Source organism: Mustelus asterias, chromosome 8, assembly GCF_964213995.1.
Source record: "Mustelus asterias chromosome 8, sMusAst1.hap1.1, whole genome shotgun sequence".
Lineage (NCBI taxonomy): Eukaryota > Metazoa > Chordata > Chondrichthyes > Carcharhiniformes > Triakidae > Mustelus > Mustelus asterias.
In genome coordinates, this window is record NC_135808.1 from 133296239 (window position 1) to 133316267 (window position 20029).

At 43.7% G+C, this 20029-nt stretch overlaps 1 protein-coding gene across 1 annotated transcript in view; it reads left to right on the forward strand.

Annotated features, from left to right (window-relative positions):
* Window positions 1-7568: 7568 nt before the first annotated feature.
* spata1 (spermatogenesis associated 1) overlaps window positions 7569-20029 on the forward strand; it is a 55464-nt gene continuing 43003 nt past the window's right edge. The window contains exon 1 of the mRNA XM_078218986.1: window positions 7569-7721. Coding sequence (XP_078075112.1) covers window positions 7683-7721 — 39 coding nt within the window. The 5' untranslated portion in view covers window positions 7569-7682. The remainder of the gene's footprint in view (window positions 7722-20029) is intronic.

The following is a 20029-nucleotide window of genomic DNA, read 5'->3' on the forward strand; positions in this document are numbered from 1 at the left end:
GCTGCGCCCCGCACTGTCCACATTGAGATAAGCAGCAAGAAATACACTCAGTAACCACTCAACATAGCTCACTTACCACTCAATATAACTCACTGACCACTTAATATAACTCACTGACCACCCAATATAATACTGACCACTCAAAATAACACTGACCATCCAATATAACTCACTGACCATCCAATATAACACTGACCACCCAATATAACACTGACCTCTCAATATAACACACTGACCACTCAATATAACACTGACCACTCAATATAATTCACTGACCCCCCCAATATAACTCACTGACCACCCAATATAATACTGACCACTCAAAATAACACTGACCACTCAATATAACTCACTGACCACCCAATATAACACTGACCACTCAATATAACACTGACCTCTCAATATAACACACTGACCACTCAATATAACACTGACCACTCAATATAATTCACTGACCCCCCCAATATAACTTACTGATCACCCAATATAACACTGACCACTCATATAATTCATTGACCACTCAGTATAACACTGACCACTCAATATAACTCACTGACCACCCAATATAACACACTGACCACTCAATATAACACTGACCACTCATATAATTCACTGACCACTCAACATAACTCACTGACCTCTCAATATAACACACTGACCACTCAATATAACACTGACCACTCAATATAATTCACTGACCACCCAATATAACTCACTGATCACCCAATATAACACTGACCACTCATATAATTCACTGACCACTCAATATAACTCACTGACCACCCAATATAACTCACTGACCACTCAATATAACACTGACCACTCAATATAACTCACTGACCACCCAATATAACTCACTAACCACCCAATATAACTCACTAACCATCCAATATGACTCACTGACCACTCAATATAGCTCACTGACCACCCAATATAACACTGACCACTCAATATAACACTGATCACTCATATAATTCACTGACCACCCAATATAACACTGACCACCCAATATAACTCACTGACCACTAATTACAGTCAGAAATTAAACTCACTGACCACTCATTTCAAATCACTGACCACTCATTACAGCAAGAAAAGAATCAATGACCACTCATTACAACTCACTGGCCACTCATTACAACTCACTGACTATTCATTCCAGTCATGATGTGGAGATGCCGATGTTGGACTGGGGTAAACACAGTAAGAGTTTTAACAACAAAAGGTTAAAGTCTAACAGTTTATTTGGTAGCAAATGCCATTAGCTTTCGGAGCGCTGCTCCTTCGTCAGATGGAGTGGATATCTGCATATCCACTGACCATTCATTACAACTCCCTGACCACTCATTACAGCAACAGTTCACTGACCACTCATTACAGCTCACTGGCCACTCATTACAGCTCCCTGACCACTCATTACAGCTCACTGACCACTCATTACAGCAACAGCTCACTGACCACTCATTACAGCTCCCTGATCACTCATTACAGCTCACTGACCACTCGATATGGCAACAGCTCACTGACCACTCATTACAACTCACTGACCACTCATTACAGCCAGAAATACAGCTCACTGACCACTCATTACAGCTCACTGACCGCTCAGAGAGAGAGAGAGAGAGAGAACACAAACTAAATGCACTGACCACTCAGAACAGTAAACCAATCTCCAGCACACTGACCTTTCATTTAAACACACTCCAGACACATGCTGCGTGATTATTTTTGACTGTGCTCTGAAGCAGACTCTACGCGCTCTATGTGACTGAGGGGAACTGGCACCATTACTGGGACAGAAGGGATGAGCAGAGCAGAGACCAAAGTTTTGACAAAGGGTCATCTGGACTCGAAACGTCAGCTCTTTTCTCTCCTTACGGATGCTGCCCAGACCTGCTGAGATTTTGCAGCGTTTTCTTTTTTGGTTTAAGGGAAACCCCCATCTTACATTTAGCCAGTCTAATGACTTCTGAATGCTTGTGGAACGTCTCAGCTCCGAGCAAGGTTCATCTGGACCTGAGAAATGCAATCAGGCCGAGACAAAAGGCAAACTCATCAGCCCAAGGTCTAGATCGTCCTCCGTAACTGTTGTATTCTCAGTTACTGAAACAACTGGAGGTTCTAGTTCCACATTTACATCCAGGATCCCTGTAACCAATCCAGGCGGAGCTACATGCACTGCTGGAGTCACCTTGTACCAGGTACTACTCTCCTCCTCAGGTGACGTTCATGTTCCATGATGCAGCAACCTTGTATCTCTAAAAGATAGGAGACTGGCCCCAGCCTTACTGAATGAATAAAAATACATGGAGGTAGGATAAAAACTGTGAAGGACATAAGTCTGTTAAAGATTGGGTGATCGATTGGAAAGAAGTTGTTCTTGAGGGGCTGAGAAATAAAAGTAAAATAGACAGCAATACTGGCAAATAATGGTTAACCACAGGAAATACTTCAAATGGTGTTTGTCCAGGTAATGTATATTCCTCAAAATACCAAGAACAAATTAAATCCTAATGAGGCATTACAGATTACTAAAGACATAAAGGCAAAATTGAGGATAAGGAAAGAGATTTTGTTACCATCATTATAGAGACCATTAACTTCTAAAAAAAAAGTTTGAATTCCAAGTTATGGAGTTAAAGGAATTGCAAAAAATGAGGGAGATGGTGGCACAGTGGTAAGGTTACTGGAATAGTAACCTCATGGTGCAGGCTAGTGTTTGAAAGATTTGGGTTTAAATCCCATCAGGGCAACCTGCGTGCATTTAATGAATAAATCTGGAATATAAAGTTAGTCTCAGTAATGGTGACCATGACAATTATCACTGATTGTTATCAAAACTAGTTCCCTTCGGGGAAATAAATTTGCCGTCTTCTTTCCTGCTGCCATCAGACCTTTGAATGGACCTATCTCATATTGATCTTTCTCTACATTCTGCACTCTCCTTTCCTTCTCTATGAACGGTATGCTTTGTCCGCAAGAAACAATACTTTTCGCTGTATACTAATACATGTGACAATAATAAATCAAATCAAATTAAATCTTGTGGATCCGTAAACATTATGCCATTGTTTTTCAGTGGTGGAGGGACTGGATGTTTGTGGATGGGGTGCCAGTCAAAAGCGGGCTTTGCCCTGGATGGTGTTGAGCTGTGTGAGTGTTGTTGGAGCTGCACTCATCCAGGCAAGTGAGCATATTCTATCACATTCCTGACTTGTGCCTTTTAGGTAGTGGACAGGAAGTCAGGAAATGAGTTGCTCACCACAGAATTCCCAGTCGCTGACTTGCTCCTGTAGCCACAGTATTTATATGGCTAGTCATGTTCAGATTCTGGACAATGGTAACCCCCCAGGATGTTGATAGTGGGGGATTCAGCAATGGAAATACCATTGAATGTCAAGGGGCGATGGTTAGTTTATTTCTTGTTGGAGATGATCATTGCCTGGCATTTGTGTGGGGTGAATGTTACCTGTCATTTGTTAGCCCAAACCTGGATATTGTCTAGGTCTCGCTGCATTTAGACATGGACTGCTTCAGTATCAGAGGAGTCATGAATGGTGCTGAACATTGTGCAGGCATCAGCTAACACCACCATGTTTAACCTTATGATGGAAGGAAGGTCATTGATGAAGCAGCTGAAGATTGTTGGACCTTGCTTGGACACTGTAATGTTCAAACTATCTTAGGGGTTGTGGATTTTATACAGAAATATGGTTTGCACATGGAGATTCATACTAATACACAACAGGTTTTATTGAACAAGGTGTCCAATGCACTGCACAGAATACAAAGCTGAAAGGAAAACAGCTCTCTGCAACACCCTAATGACATCACCATCAAATCATATGATCAGCTCTTCAAGTAATCTGCAACTGTTTTAAATGTATAACATCCCTCCCCCTTTCTGTCTGTGGTCATGACAAAAAAAATCACTCTAGACACAATACTATACACCATTCATTATTATGCACAGTCAATAAGAGAGTCAATCAGGAGGACATCTATTCCTCTTTGGTTGTATATGACATTCTGAAATTTGGCTGTTCTTGACCCAAGAAGTATGATTGAGAGCTTTAGTAGAAACCTCTTGGAACTAATTCTGTATCATTTCCACTTGGTACATTAGCAGAGACAATCATCGAGCCAAGTCAGTTTCATTTAAGTCTTCCATTCGCAATAGCATTCACAATACTCGGGACTAAAGAAGTTGGTACTTCTGGAGATGGTTCTGAGAAATAATTTTGAGATGACAACAATAAGAACATAAGAACATAAGAAATAGGAGCAGGAGTAGGCCATCTAGCCCCTCGAGCCTGCCCCGCCATTCAATAAGATCATGGCTGATCTGACGTGGATCAGTACCACTTACCCGCCTGATCCCCATAACCCTTAATTCCCTTACCGATCAGGAATCCATCCATCCGCGCTTTAAACATATTCAGCGAGGTAGCCTCCACCACCTCAGTGGGCAGAGAATTCTAGAGATTCACCACCCTCTGGGAGAAGAAGTTCCTCCTCAACTCTGTCTTAAACCGACCCCCCTTTATTTTGAGGCTGTGTCCTCTAGTTTTATCTTCCTTACTAAGTGGAAAGAATCTCTCCGCCTCCACCCTATCCAGCCCCCGCATTATCTTATAAGTCTCCATAAGATCTCCCCTCATCCTTCTAAACTCCAACGAGTACAAACCCAATCTCCTCAGCCTCTCCTCATAATCCAAACCCCTCATCTCCGGTATCAACCTGGTGAACCTTCTCTGCACTCCCTCCAATGCCAATACATCCTTCCTCATATAAGGGGACCAATACTGCACACAGTATTCCAGCTGCGGCCTCATCAATGCCCTGTACAGGTGCATCAAGACATCCCTGCTTTTATATTCTATCCCCTTCGCAATATAGGCCAACATCCCATTTGCCTTCTTGATCACCTGTTGTACCTGCAGACTGGGCTTTTGCGTCTCATGCACAAGGACCCCCAGGTCCCTTTGCACGGTAGCATGTTTTAATTTGTTTCCATTGAGATAATAATCCCATTTGTTATTATTTCCTCCAAAGTGTATAACCTCGCATTTCTCAACGTTATACTCCATTTGCCATATCCTCGCCCACTCACTCAGCCTGTCCAAATCTCTCTGCAGATCTTCTCCGTCCTCCACACGATTCACTTTTCCACTTATCTTTGTGTCGTCTGCAAACTTCGTTACCCTACACTCCGTCCCCTCCTCCAGATCATCTATATAAATGGTAAACAGTTGCGGCCCGAGTACCGATCCCTGCGGCACGCCACTAGTTACCTCCAACCGGAAAAACACCCATTTATTCCGACTCTTTGCTTCCTGTCGGATAGCCAGTCCCCAATCCACTTTAACACACTACCCCCAACTCCGTGTGCCCTAATCTTCTTCAGCAGCCTTTTATGGGGCACCTTATCAAACGCCTTTTGGAAATCCAAAAACACCGCATCCACCGGTTCTCCTCCATCAACCGCCCTAGTCACATCTTCATAAAAATCCAACATGTTCGTCAAGCACGACTTTCCCCTCATGAATCCATGCTGCGTCTGATTGATCGAACCATTTCTATCCAGATGCCCTGCTATCTCCTCTTTAATAATGGTCAGCATGACTGATTCCTTTTCTGTTTGAACTGTTTAAGAACCTGGATCTGTTGCTAAAGTTGCTAAAACTATGGCTGGCAACCATTTCTCACTCATGGCATAATTACCTGCAAAGTCTTGATTTCCTTCAGAAATGACCACTGTTTTGCCCTCACTTCTCTTCCAGCGACTTGAGATTGTTGTTGATGCTTTACTATCTCTGAAGTTTCTGGAGATAATAGCAAATCAAACATAATTCTCAACTTTCCCTTTAAGTGTAATGATACAGGTGAATGTTGGGTAGTGTTTCTATAAGATACCAAAAAGCTATTCACATGATGTAATAATGCACCTTGCTCTTTTGAAGCTTTTAAAGAATGCTTGAAGGATTGTACACATCTTTCAGCTAATCCATTGATTAATGGATAATAAGGCATGGATTTTATATGCTAAATACCAATTACTTTGAGATAATCCTCAAACTCTTGTGAAGTAAACTGTGAATGATTATCACTAACAATCTGTTCCAGTTTACTAAATCTTGCAAAAAAGTCATTGAGCTTTTTAAAGTTTTATTCAGTTGTAATAGATCTCATGATAACAACTTCTGGCCACTTTAAGTGTACATAAATTGTGACCATGAGCATGTAACTCAAACAGACCAGCAAAATCTACATGCAAACATTGCCATGTATTTTAGGCCACTCTCAATGGTGTAAAGGAGACAATGGTGGTGTATTTTATATTCGTGCACGGGATTGACACAGTCCCACTTTTTCTTCAATCCGGAATCACTATTGAAGGATCAAATTGAAAATCTAATAATGATGGTTAACATGGATTTCAAAAGGAGAAGTCTTCCTTGACCAATCACATTGGAGAGATAAGCTTTTTAAAAGTTTATTCATTAGCATCACAAATAGGTTTACATTGACACTGCAATGAAGTTACTGTGAAAATCCCCTAGTTGTCACACTCCAGCGCCTATTCAGGTACACCGAGGGAGAATTTAGCACGGCCAATTCACCTAACCAGCACGTCTTTCGGACTGTGGGAGGAAACCGGAGCACCCGGAGGAAACCCACGCAGACACGGGGAGAACGTGCAGACTCCGCACAGACAGTGAGCCCAAACCAGGAATTGAACCCAGGTCTGGCACTGTGAAGCAGCAGTGCTAACCATTGTGCCAACAGAGGGAATAGGTGCAGGATTAGATATTTCTTTCAACACCAACCAAGTAAACGAACTCAAATTAACTTAGGGACAAATTAAAAGGGGCAGCTCCCCAAAAGAAAGGGGGAACAGCCCGAACCAAAAACAAAGTCGAAAGGAAACTTAAAACTTCAAACCAAAAGGTGATTATCAGGGTCGATAATACATCCCAGCCCCTGCGGTGCCCAGCGGTCACGGAAGGGGATTAGATAGGATATACGACACAGAAACAGGCCATTTGGCCCAATCATTCCATGCTGGTGTTTATGCTCCAGTTGAGTTTCCTCCCATCTTTTCTCATCAAAATCTACGGTTGTTACCCTCTATTCCCTTCTTTCTTGTTCTCTTGTTTTCTTTGAAATGTATCTATGCTATTCACCTGTGGCAGCGAGGCCCACATTCTCTCCACTCTCTGGGTAAAGAGGTTTCTCCTCAATTTCTCCACTGAATTTCTTGGTGATTTGTTTACAATCATCTAAGTTGACTCAAATCAGCTGTCACTCACTGTCAATGTAACACTCTCACTGTGCAAGACTCAGTCAATCACTACCAATGGGGCGTTGTGACTGGGTGAATATTCTGTCAATCACCCCAATGTAACACTCTAACTGGACAAGACTCCAGCCAAGCAGCCCTCTGAATGGCCCCAGTTACTTGTCAATCATACCAATGTAGCAATCTAACTGGACAAGACTCCTGTCCATAACTCATCAAGTGTCAGCGCTTGTCAGCACCCCTGGGCTGGGTTGAGATATAAAGGGTCTGAGTGCAGCTCACTTATAGGAGAGATGGGGAGTCACTGAGATCGGGATGTGCTCTTTCTCACTCGGGAATAATCCCTGGGGATTTCGAGCTTCGGAATTACCTGGGAAGTATGAGATCGGCAGGACGCCGGAGAAGTCCGATCGCTGGGGTGAGTCAGTGCATTGAGAGTTTGGCACAGTCTTATCAAATGTGACACTCGGAAAATCACTGTCTGGCAACATCTGCCCCAGCTTGCGGGGAATACTTGGTGCCGCCGAACACTTTCAGCTAAAATTATGAGGAGTTAAGAAAATTTTAGAATATATACACCTTGAAAAGACAGATCGACTTGTTAAAAGAAATGAAGGAGTGGGAGGATGATGTGGTCGCAGTAGAATGGGGCAACACTGGGAAAGGGGAGCGAAATAAATATGGCAAATTTCCCAAATTGCAACAAGTGAGGAAACTTCACAGCACTCGCTTGATTATTCCACTGAATCCAGATCTTTCTTTCAAGCTGTCTTCATTTCATTGCTTACTTCCCTTGGGTCCAGTGACTTTTATATAGAAAACCACCACAGTCATTCTGCACCAATATTTCACATACAAATTTTAATTGCATTGGTCGATTTTAACTGGAGATAAATCTACATCACATCAAGAAGAAACAAAGATAGCATTCCAGAAAAAATGCTGGACAATCTCAGCAGGTCTGGCAGCATCTGTGACAAGAGAAAAGAGCTGATGTTTCGAGTCCAGATGACTCTTTGTCAAAGGGTCAAAAGGGTATTATATGCATTGGTATAGTGCCTTTCATTATGGCGAGAGGTTTGCAGGCACTGGAGTACTCAGCCATGCTTGTTTAATTTGATTTTGATTTGATTTATTATTGTCACAGTATACAGTGAAAAGTATTGTTTCCTGCGCGCTATACAGACAAAGCATACCGTTCATAGAGAAAGAAAGGAGTGCAGAATGTAGTCTTATAATCATAGCTAGAGTGTAGAGAAAGATCAACTTAGTGCGAGGTAGGTCCATCCAAAAGTCTGACGGCAGCAGGGAAGAAGCTGTTCTTGAGTTGGTTGGTACGTGACCTCAGACTTTTGTACTTTTTTCTCGACAGAAGAAGGTGGAAGAGAGAATGTCCGGGGTGCACGGGGTCCTCAATTGTGCTGGCTGCTTTGCCGAGGCAGCGGGAAGTGTAGACAGAGTCAATGGATGGGAGGCACAGCTGCCCAGGCAGATGGTTTAACATTTCATGACAATGCAGCACACCCCCAGTACTGCACTGGAACATCAACCTTGAGATTTTATGACCAATTCCTGGAGTAGAATCTGAACCCAGAACCTCGAAGCAAGCGTATTACTGAGTGAGCCACAAGCTGTAATTCAGAGTAAAGGTAAAGTCACCATAGTCTCAGATCACCATACGCTGCTCTCCCCTTTGAGGGGGAGAGCTGACTGGTGGTGACTTAACCTGAGGGTCACCACACCTGAGGCAAGATTGAGAAGGTTCATGAATAACCTCAGCCCGTACAGGAATTGAACCCATGCTGTTGGTGTCACTGTGCATCACAAAATAGCCGTCCAGCCAACTGAGCTAAACTGGCTCAACGTACAGCACAGAAACAGACACAGTAGATGAGCCTGTTATCATCCCTCTTCATCAAACTTTATAAATGAATCTTCTCTCTATTTAGCTTCCCCTCATATTATACAGTTGACCTCAACAACTTCCTGTGGTAGCGTGTTCCACATTCTTGCCACTCTTTAGGTAAAGATGTTTTTCTAAGTTACACATTGATGATTCTTTCATTTATGAACTTGGGTTTTGGACTCTCTGATAGGTAGAAACTTCTCAATGATTTTCCATACCCCTGTCGGGGATGGGGCAGGACAGCCAAGAGTCCACTGACTTTCAGTGGCACCGGACAATAGAAAATCCCACCCAATGTCTACCCTTTATCTTAAAGAACTCACCTCCCTCGGCCTTCTCTTTTCTAGAGCAGTGGTTCCCAACCCTTTATATATCAGGGCACACTTTTGCAAAATGTGCAAAAGTTAGATATTGCAAAAGTAATTTGAGGCGCACCTATTTTCTCTGAACTGCCCTCTAGCCAAAGACTTATTTTGGGATGATGTTCGGCCCGCGTTCTCCCCAGCCCACCTCCTTGCTACACATTCTCCAATTGGAGGCTGTTTCTTTTCTTAATTTGATTGGTCCTGCTTTGCACTTCTGTCTTCCTTGCTTACTGGGAATTTCGTTTTTAACTCTTCCCTGCCCTCTCTCCTGCATTTTCTTAACCTCTCTCTGTCTCTCTTGCTTCTCCCAGGGTTTTTGTGGCCTTTTTGAGTTTTCGCTTTCTGTGTGGGCACAAGGAGCCTTTGTCTTCAGCTCCAAGTCTCGTTGATCATCGCATGGGCCCGACTAATGTAAAAAACCGTAAACACGCATGTGCGGCTCTTTCCCATGTGCGGGAGGCCTGAGGTTTGTCGGAGCTGAAGACGAAGGTTAGTTTTAGTTTAATTAGAACATAGAAAAAATACAGCACAAACAGGCCCTTCGGCCCACAAGTTGCGCCGGTCATGTCCCTACCTACCTAGGCTTATATATAGGCTTACCTATAACCCTCAATCCTATTAAGTCCCATGTACTCATCCAGAAGTGTCTCAAAAGACCCTATCGAGTTTGCCTCCACCACCACTGACAGCAGCCGATTCCACTCACTCACCACCCTCTGAGTGAAAAACTTACCCCTGACATCTCCTCTGTACCAACTCCCCAGCACCTTAAACCTGTGTCCTCTCGTAGCAGCCATTTCAGCCCTGGGAAAAAGCCTCCGAGAATCCATCCGATCTATGCCTCTCAACATCTTGTATACCTCTATCAGGTCACCTCTCATCCTTCGTCTCTCCAAGGAGAAAAGACCGAGCTCCCTTAGCCTATCCTTATAAGGCATACCAACCAATCCAGGCAACATCCTTGTAAATCTTCTCTGCACCCTTTCAATCATTTCCACATCCCTCATGTAATGAGGCGACCAGAACTGAGCACAGTACTCCAAGTGGGGTCTGACGAGGGTTTTATAAAGCTGCTTGAACTTGTAATCATTTTGAGTCCGTTTTTGCGGCACACTTGGGGAGTCTTCACACACACCAGTACACTGCAGCACAAGTTGGGAATCACTGCTGGAGAGAAGTGAACAAAAGCCTATTTAATCTGTGCTGACAAGTATATCCTCTGAGTTCTGGTATTATCCTTGCACATTGTTTTTCTTTTACACCTATTCCAATGTCTGTACAATCTTTTGTTTTGAACAGGCAGACAGGTTGTCTTTGCTTTCACCTGAAGAACAGTTCAGACAGTGCAATGCTCCCTCGATACCACAGTAAATATTTGGTGTGCCAGTTTAGACATGCCCTCGTGTAAACTTTGAAACCAATGCCTTTGAACCCAGAGGCAAGGTTGCTAGCAAGGCTGCTGCCAAGTTGGCAGTGCAAAGAGGTAGTTATGGTTCTGTTAAGAATGGAACTGAGAAAGATGACATCAAAAAGTCAAGGAGGTCACTACCACCTGGAGGTTCCCCTCCAAGCCACTGACCATCCTGACTTGGAAATAAATCGCTCTTCCTTCACATTCGCTGGGTCAAAATCCTGTAACTCCCTCCCTAACAGCACTGGGGGTATACCTACACCATATGGACTGACAACCATCCTGGAACTCCCTCCCTAACAGCACTGTGGGTGTATTTACAACACATGGTCTGCTGTGTTTCAAGAAGGAGTCTAACAACACCAGGTTAAAGTCCAACAGGTTTATTTGGTAGCAAACGCCACTAGCTTTCGGAGCGCTGCTCCTTCGTCAGTTGAGTGGGAGATCTCCCACTCACTTACTGCGTTTACCCCAGTCCAACGCTGGCATCTCCACATCGTGTTTCAAGAAGGCAGCTCACCACCACCTTCTCAAGGGCAATTATGGATGGGTGATAAATGCTGGCCAGCCAGCGACACCCACATCCTGTGAAAGAATATTAAAATGAATTCCAGTTGAGAGTATGACAAGTGGCCTAGAGTTAGTGCTGCTGGTTTGTTGAGGTAAGATGCAGAATTTAACCTAAAGTAAATATCTTTATAGCTAATAGGAACCCATCTTCAGCAAACCAGTCAAAATAAAGTGTTTGGGGTGCAAGTTACTGGAAATGTATCAAAGCAACCAATCAGCAGTGCTCAATCAGTAAAGCATACTTTAGAAAAAAACCTGCATTTATATAGCACCTTTCACAGAACTTTGGAGGGAGTACAGAAAAGGTTTACCAGGATGTTGCCTGGTATGGAGGGTATTAGCTATGAGGAGAGATTGAATAAACTGGGATTGTTCTCCCTGAAAAGACGGATGCTGAGGGGCAACCTGATAGAAGTTTATAAAATTATGAGGGGCATAGATAGGGTGAACAGTTGGAAGCTTTTTCCCAGGGCAGAAATGACAATTACAAGGGGAACACAAGTTCAGGTAAGGGGGGAAAGGTTCAGTGGAGATGTGCAGGGGAAGTGTTTTACACAGAGGGTCGTGGAGGCCTGGAATGCGCTGCCAAGTGAGGTGGTTGAGGCAGATTCATCAGCGACATTTAAGACTTATCTGAATAGACACATGAACAGGTGGGGAATAGAGCGATACAGGCAGTCCATCTAGATAGGACATTGTGATCGGCACAGGCTTGGTGGGGCGAAGGGCCTGTTCCTGTGCTGTACTATTCTTTGTTCTTCAGTGAATAGAGATTTGGCTGAGCGCCAAATTTTCCATTCCCGCCAGCAGCAGCGCCGGAGTGTGAACAGCTGGAGAATTCCAGTCAGAGTCAATGTTACCGGGAGCCAAGGAGAAAGGGAAACATTTTTAAAATCTCTGGCTGGGAATCTAACAGGCAGGAGGTGGGATATGGTCTCAAGATAAGGGGTCAATAATTTAGGACCGAGATGAGAAGAAATGTCTTTACCTAAAAGGTTGCAAATCTTTGGAATTCTCCCACCCCAGAAGGTTGTAGAAGTTCCATTGTTGAATATATTAAAGGCTAAGTTGACAGATAATTGGTCTGTCAGGGAGATTTGGGGAATGAGTCATAGTCATAGAGGTTTACAGCATGGAAACAGGCCCTTTGGCCCAACTTGTCCATGCCGCCCTTTTTTTTTAAACCTCTTAACCTAGTCCCAATTGTCTGCATTTGGCCCATATCCCTCTGTACCCATCGTACCCATGTAACTGTCTAAAGGCTTTTTAAAAGACAATGGGCAAGGAAGAGGAGTTGAAAGCCAAGAGCAACCATGATGGTATTGAACAATGTAGCAGACTCAATGTTCCAAATGGTCTCCATCCTGTTCCTATTTATTATGCTTTTACTTTGGTACTATAAATAAGTCTTGGACAGAATAAGAACAAAAATGCTAAACTCGCAAGACAGTAATTGAGTCAGCAACACATTGTTCCTTTGAAATGTCTAGAACAACATTGTGCCTATCCACAAAGCATAGGGCTGAACTTTGTGCGGTTTTGTGGAGCTGTCTCGGTCAGCCGAGTAGATTGAATAAGGTAACCGATAACAACGCCAAGAATGTTGTGTGATTGTCAGTAAGTCAGGTCATTCAGTGTATCATCATTTGCTACTTCTGAGTCCTGGTCATTCCACCTCAGTTGCTCTCGAATGGAAACTCACCCAGAAATTGCAATGCTCTGGGAGACAGGTCGGGGCAGAAGTGGAAGTGTTTAGAATTTATCTCTTTGGGAAGAAGGGGAATGTTAGAGCTGTTGCATTTGGAATATTATTTGAGGTAACAGTCACAGGGAATGAAAGTTACCAAACTGAAAAGTAATCTATTTTATAAGCTGGCAGCTGGGTTGGAATTTTCACAGAAAGAAGTCTCTCAACAATAGGTTAAAGTCCAACAGGTTTATTTGGTAGCACAAGCTACCAAATGGAATTTGGAATTTGCACCGAAGGCACATGAGAAGAAGAGTAGGCCATTCAGCCCCTCGGGTCTGTTCTATATACTTTCGGAATATTTTTCAGGGGCGGCATGGTGGCACAGTGGTTAGCACTGCTGCCTCACAGCGCCAGGGACCCGGGTTTGATTCCAGCCTTGGGTCACTGTCTGTGTGGAGTTTGCGCGTTCTCCCTGTGTCTGCGTGGGTTTCCTCCGGGTGCTCCGGTTTTCTCCCACAGTCTGAAAGACGTGCTGGTTCGGTGCATTGGCCCAAACAGATGCCGGACTGTGGCGAGTAGGGGAATTTCACAGTAACTTAATTGCAGTGTTAATGTAAGCCTTATTGTGACTAATAAATAAACTTACTTTACTTTTTTTCAACAGGGACTGCAAAACAATTGTGGAAAAGACCATTGTTCCCCACCCCTCACTCTCACAGCCTATTCCTCACCCTCTCCGCCTCATGCCTAGCCCCCCACCCTCTTTACTCCTTCTGCCTCCCCGGCTCCCACGACTCTGTGCCCCCACCTTTCTCAGATGCACTCCCCCACCTCACATCCACTCTCTCCGCCCAGCTACCTTGCAGACCTATCAAAGTTCTCCAACATCTCAATTAGTCCTCACCATCATCATAGAAGAATCATAGAAACCCTACAGTGCAGAAAGAGGCCATTTGGCCCATCAAGTCTGCACCGACCACAATCCCACCCAGGCCCTATCCCCTTATCCCGACATATTTACCCGCTAATCCCTCTAACCTACACATCTCAGGACACTAAGGGGCAATTTTAGCATGGCCAATCAACCTAACCCGCACATCTTTGGACTGTGGGAGGAAACCGGAGCACCCGGAGGAAACCCACGCAGACACGAGGAGAATGTGCAAACTCCACACAGACAATGACCCGAGCCGGGAATCGAACCCAGGTCCCTGGAGCTGTGAAGCAGCAGTGCTAACCACTGTGCTACCGTGCCGTACCACTGATTTAGATCATAGCGAATTTATATTTTTACTCCATCAACCCCACCACCCTGGTTGTGTGATGCTTCGTACATCCGCTAACAAAAATCGATTGTTAGAGTCATTGAAGTTTACAGCATGGAAACAGGCCCTTCGGCCCAACTTGTCCACACCACCCTTTTTTAACCACCAAGTTAGTCCCAATTGCCCGTGTTTGGCCCATGTCCCTCTCTAACCATCTTACCCATGTAATTGTCTAAACACTTTTTAAAAGACAAAATTGTCCCTGCCTCTACTACTACCTCTGGCAGCTCGTTCCAGACACTCACTACTCTCTATGTGAAACATTGCCCCTCTGGACCCTTTTGTATCTCTCCCCTCTCACCTTAAACCTATGCCCTCTAGTTTTAGACTCCCCTACCTTTGGGAAAATATGTTGACTATCTACCTTATCTAGACCTCTTATTATTTTAAAGACCTCCATAAGATCACCCCTAAGCCTCCTAAGCTCCTTATAACTCAAACCATCAAGTCCCGGTAGCATCCTAGTAAATCTTTTCTGCACTCTTTCTAGTTTAATAATATCCTTCCTACAATAGGGTGACCAGAACTGTACACAGTATTCCAATTGTGGCCTTACCAACATCTTGTACAACTTCAACAAGACGTCTCAACACCTGTATTCAATATTCTGACCAATGAAACTAAGCATGCCGAATGCCTTCTTCACCACTTTGTCCACCTGTGACTCCACTTTCAAGGAGATATGAATCTGTACCTCTCGATCTCTTTGTTCTATAACTCTCCCCAATGCCCTACCATTAACTGAGTAAGTCCTGCCTTGTTTGATCTTCCAAAATGCATCACCTCGCATTTATCTAAATTAAACTCCATCTGCCATTCATCAGACCGCTGGCCCAATTGATCAAGATCCCGTTGCAATCCTAGATAACCTTCTTCACTGTCCACAATGCCACCAACCTTTGTCTCATTTGCAAACTTACTAACCATGCCTCCTAAATTTTCATCCAAATCATTAATATAAATGACAGTGGGCCCAGCACCGATCCCTGAGGCACATCGGTGGTTACAGGCCTTCTGTTTGCGAAACAACCCTCTACAAGCACCCTCTGTCTTCTGCCATCAAGCCAATTTTATATCCAATTGGCTACCTCACCCTGGATCTTCCTGTGAGATTTAACCTTATGCAACAATGTACCATGCAGTGCCTTGTCATCGGCTTTGCTAAAGTCCATGTAGACAACATCAACTGCACTGCCCCCATCTACCTTCATGGTTACCCCTTCAAAAAGCTGAATCAAATTCGTGAGACATGATTTTCCACTCACAAAGCCATGCTGTCCCTAATCAGTCTTTGCCTCTCTAAATGCCTGTAGATCCTGTCTCTCAGAATACCTTCGAACAACTTACCCACTAGAGACGTTTGGCTCACCAGCCTGTAGTTCCCAGGCTTTTCCCTGCAGCCCTTCTTAAACAAAGGCACAACATTCTCCACCCTCCAATCTTCAGGCATCCAGAACCGATTGTTCTCAATTTTGCAATTTCAAGTTGACCCACCCCTCCCCAAACTCAACAGCTTTCTGGAGAGAGGGTTTCCACTTGCCCTTGTCTGAGGAAATGCATCTTAATCTCAGAATGCAGCAGAAACTTACCTTTACAGAGTGACTTTCCAAAGTTCCAAAGCACTTCATAGGAATAATCGAATATAGTTCAGCACTGAGCCACATTTGAAGATGTTGGACAGCTGACCAAAGGCTTGGTCAGAGAGGGGGGGTTTTAAACACATTCTGAAGGGGAAGGGGGGATGCTAATGAGGGCGAGAGGTTTATGAGAGGAATATTCTAGAATTTGCGGCCTCAGTAGTTGAAAGCAGGGCTGCCAATGTGTGGACAAAAGAGGCCGGAATTGGAGGAGCGTGGGGATCTTGGAATGCTGTCTGGCTGGAGTGGTTTACAGAGATAGGGAGGGATGGGGACGGTTATGAAAAGAAGGATGAAAGTTTCAAAATCAAATTACTCTTTAACTAGGAGCAAATATAGGTCAGTGAGCAATGTGGGCGGCGGCACGGTGGCACACTGGTTAGCACTGCTGTCTCAGAGCGTCAGGGACCTGGGGTTGATTCTGGCCTTGGATGACTGTGGAGTTTGCACATTCTCCCCGTGTCTGTGTGGGTTTCTTCCGGGTGCTCCGGTTTCCTCCCACATTCTAAAGCTGTGCAGGTTAGGTGGTTTGGCTATAGGAAATACATGGATGGGGCAGTGGGGTGGGCCTGGGTAGAATGCTCTTTCAGAGAGTCAGCGCAGTCCTGATGGACTGAATGGCCTCCTTCTGCACTGTAGGAATTCTATGGGTGACTGGTGAATGGGACTTGCTGTGTGTTAGGATTTGGCTTGGATGATATTACGTTTGCAGAGTTTGGAAAATGGGAACAAAAAGAGAAATTGCTGGAAAATCTCAGCAGGTCTGCCAGCATCTGTGGAGAGAGAATAGAGCTAATGCTTCAAGTCTACGTCCCTTCGTCAGAGCCCATTGGAGCTGGAAAATGGGAAGCTGGTCTAGGAAGTTTTGGACGAACCAACTCTAGAGATAACTAGATGGAGCATTTCAGCAGCAATTGAACTGAGGCAGGAGGAGAGTTGGGTGGAACTGTACACTCTTGAATGACATAGCTTGAATTTACTGCTTATGTCCCTTAATCTGTTTCCCTCTGTAGCTAAGATATCAAATCCTTGACTCATCTTAAATATCGCAATAAGATCAGACCTTCTCTCCTCAACATAATCCAGCCCTAGTTTATGCAACCTAATATCACTAAAGATTGTTTTTTTGGCAAGCAAGCAACTTAAAATATATCACTGAGTTTAATTAAGAACATCATGATCAACATCTTTTTCCAGAGAAACGCTTTTGTAATGAAAACAAAGCAGTAAAAATGTGCGGAATGTGTAAACAGATACAGTCGTCAGGCATGTGCCAGTTCTGTTTGCTTTGATCTGAATTTATAACTGAATTGTTTGGGAAATGATTGCAAAGTTTTTAGTTGCTGTTCTTGATAGTTGACCATATTTGTTTACTTTGTAAACGCGGACAATATCTTTCAAATAAAAATGTAATGCAATGTTTAACATCATAAACATATTTTTATTTGTCATAGGTTGTGGAGAAGTGTTTGCAGATTTGACAGACCATATAGGAAAGGGTAACGAAAAGATTTATGTAGCTCCATTTGTCTGGATTTCCGTTGTAACACGCATTGTTAGCAGATGAATTAAACTTGAGTTTGTATTTACTCAATGATTTGGTAAAGGTCTCAGTGTGGCATACAACTCCCAGCTCCTGTTCTTTTAACCATCAGCTGAAAACCCACAGGATGAGTGAGTGTTGTCACAGGGAATTTAGTAGAATCCAATGTTGACTTGGTGAATATTTTCATATTGTGCCTACTGCAACTGTAGAAAAATCAGCCACTTGAGAATTTCGCCCTTCCAACAACGTCCATCTGATGGACCACTTTTTCACTGTAAAGGACAGAGAGGCAAAACAGAATTTTTCTTTCTCGCCATCAATTGGTTGCAGAATTATTCTACTTTTTTGGAATAGGTCATTTCCCCAAACCCTCGGTGATTCGCAGCAAACACTCTTTATGATTAAATCAGAAATATAGTTTATTCACACATTCAAACCCAGAGAATGTCATGTTACATATTTAAGTGGTTGTATGATTGCTTTAAAAGCAAGTCGTGTGGTCATTGGGGTGTTTCACCTGCTTCTGTCATAGTTTCAGTTTCTGTTCTGTGCAGAGAACCTCTCTTCCCATAAACCAGTCGTGTATAAATTTGAATCTAAGCGTGCAAATCTTTTTCATTTTGTTTAAAGCTCACAACCCCTAACGTCGTTAAGTCATTACAGGTCACAACTTCATACACACACACTCATACATGTGTGTGTGTATGAAGTTAGGTAAAAGGAGTATTTACAACTATGAATAACTTGGAAGAAAAAGCACCACCTATGTGGCGATCAGTTCACATGATCGACAGAGTCCAGAAGGTCAGAGTTCCAGTTAAGGTTCCTTCACAGAGGAGCTACAGTTCGGGTGGGGCCAGCTAACTGAAACAGGGGTTTGCAGAATTCCTTTCATGTTGACGGTGACGCAGAGAGGTGAGGCTGGTTCCAGAGACTTGGGCTGCTCGGCCAAGTGATGGCCATAATCTTCCATCGGAAACAGGCTTCAAGGAGCCAGGTCTGATGAAGCTGTTGTCAGCCTGGAGCACCACTCTGACATTTTTGTTTTTGGGCTGGAATTTAAAAAGCAGACTGAGTTACAAGCCTAGAAATGTAACATTAGAACTTTCCAAAGGCTAGAAGATTAGTCATGTGGTGTTACCCATTACTGTGTCAGTATTTATTTTGTTTTATTCATTCATGGGACATGGGTGTCACTGGCTGGCCAGCATTTATCGCCCATCCCTAGTTGTCTGTGAGCAGTTGAGAGTCAACCACATTGCTGTGGATCTGGAGTCACATGTAGGCCAGACCAGGTAAGAACGGCAGATTTCCTTCCCTAAAGGATATTAGTGAACCAGATGGGTTTTTCTGACAATCGGCAATGGTCGCCAGTAGATTTTTAATTCCAGATTTTTTTTATTGAATTCAATTTCCACCACCTGCCATGGTGGGATTCGAACCTGTGTCCCCAGAACCTTAGCTGAGTTTCTGGATTAATAGTCTAGTGATAATACCACTGGGCCATCGCCTCCCCAGTTACAGGCTAACGAGTAGTGTCTGTGCCTCTGGTCAAACTCCATTGTTCATCTTAGGAGATAGATGGTGACCTTTAGCGCCCCTGCAGGTGTAATGAGTTTGATGGCCCTCCTTTGTTAGAGTCCAGGCTGGGGAGACGAGTCGTGCAGATCCGTAGTTTTGTTGATCGTAATTTGTCCTAGCAATGAGAGGTGTGAGATTTCATAAGGATAAAGGTTCAGCTTTTGTCCTGTAACTGCTGTTGGAAATTTCCAGGAACTGTAACTGGTTCAGTGAGACTTACTTTTTGAATATAAAGGTAAGGGTTTGATTGAAATAGTTTATGATCTTTTCCATGATTTAGGGGCATGACAGTCACTAAGATCATGACAATCTGATCAAGTGTCTCTGCCACATCAAATGAACCCACAATGTGCTTACCCAATCCTGATGAGTGATTCATGTCTTTATCTCCGTCCATCTCAGCGGGGTTGGGTTGATTGGCCATGATAAATTGCCCCTTAGTGTCAGGGGGATTAGGAGGGTAAATATGTTGGGTTATGGGGATGGGATCTGGATGGGATTGTTGTCGGTGCAGACTCGATGGGCCAAATGGCCTCCTTCTGTACTGTAGATTCTATGGTATCGTTATAACAACACAACAGGCTAAAAACAGGAGAAGCACGAGGGTCCATGATTTTTCTTCTTCCAGACCTGCATAGTTGACTATTTGACATACTTCAGACATCTATTTCCATCTTTGTCACTTCACCTCTTTC